This window comes from Bison bison, unplaced genomic scaffold (assembly GCF_000754665.1).
Source record: "Bison bison bison isolate TAMUID 2011002044 unplaced genomic scaffold, Bison_UMD1.0 scf7180017864503, whole genome shotgun sequence".
Lineage (NCBI taxonomy): Eukaryota > Metazoa > Chordata > Mammalia > Artiodactyla > Bovidae > Bison > Bison bison.
The window spans coordinates 6,105,041-6,106,271 of NW_011495061.1; the positions used below are offsets into that span (position 1 = coordinate 6,105,041).

Below are 1,231 nucleotides of genomic sequence, written 5' to 3' on the forward strand. Positions count from 1 at the left end.
AAAATCACCTACTTTCCCTTGGTAGTCTTATTTCCAGTTTTTGTCTGTTACAAAGCTGTATCTATTTTTAAATATTTTAGTGTTGTTACAAGGTATACAATACTTGTAATTTTTGGTGGCTGTTAAAAATTTAATTGACTGGATTCCTGTTATTTGCTTAATCATTCCTCTATGGTTCCACATTTCTCTTGAGAGACAACGATTCATTGGAGAGAATGAAAACTTTGAAAACAGGAATATCCTAGGTTTGAAGTTCTAAGTGAACCTCTTACTAAGAGATCCTGGGTAAGTTATTTAACCTTTCTGAAACTGACTGTTTAAAGAGGATGGATTTTAATAAAAATTACGCTTTTATTCTGCATTTAGAAGTGATCTGTATAAAGTCTGTGCCAAAATTTGGATTGCATTTAGAGGTGATCCGTATAAAGTCTGTGCCAAAATTTGCATACTCGAAATAAATCATAATTTTAATATTTAATTATCAGTACATAATGCGATAAACACCTTTAACACATAAAGCTCATTTAACCCTTTGTGTTAGTTACTTCCTTAGGATCAAGTTTCACATGGGATTACTTGGGTCAAAGATTATAAACATTTTTACGGTATTTAGAAACATCTCAAATTGCTTTTCAAAAGACTTCCTTCAGTTACACAACTACTAGCAACACATTACATCAGCCTACTTTATGGTTACCAAAGGTATATCATTGTGTGACATCTTTGTAACTGATAGTTTTAATTTTCTTTCTGAGAAGTTGGAACATTTTTTTTCTTTTTTAATAGCAAGTACTGTCTGTAGGAACGACAGCTCAGGGCCACGTGGGTTGCGGATCGCACAAATGGACTACATCTCCCAAGGTGCTCCGCCGGCGCGCCGACAGGAAGTGGCCGGAGCATCTCCCGCCTCCACGCCGAGGAGAAGAGGTTCTATCCGGGGCCTTGGCGCTTCTCTTTCCTTTCGCGCCGGTTGCCGCTGCGGAGCGCGGCGGGTCCATGTGCGCAGTGAGCGGCACTATTCCTGGCCCAGTAGCACCCGAGCCCCGGGTTTGACCGCGTCCCCGCTGCGATGGACCCCAACACCATTATTGAGGCCCTGCGGGGCACCATGGACCCAGCCCTGCGTGAGGCCGCGGAGCGTCAGCTCAATGAAGTAAGGACGCCGGGGTGGCGGTGGCGGTGGCGGCAGCGGCGGCGGCGGCAGCAGGCGGGCGGACTGTGGCAGGCCAAG

General features: G+C 44.3%; 1 protein-coding gene across 1 annotated transcript in view; it reads left to right on the plus strand.

Annotated features, from left to right (window-relative positions):
* Nucleotides 1-887: 887 nt before the first annotated feature.
* Nucleotides 888-1,231, plus strand: part of IPO7 (importin 7) — a 45,491-nt gene continuing 45,147 nt past the window's right edge. Inside the window, exon 1 of the mRNA XM_010829314.1 lies at nucleotides 888-1,153. Coding sequence (XP_010827616.1) covers nucleotides 1,070-1,153 — 84 coding nt within the window. The 5' untranslated portion in view covers nucleotides 888-1,069. The remainder of the gene's footprint in view (nucleotides 1,154-1,231) is intronic.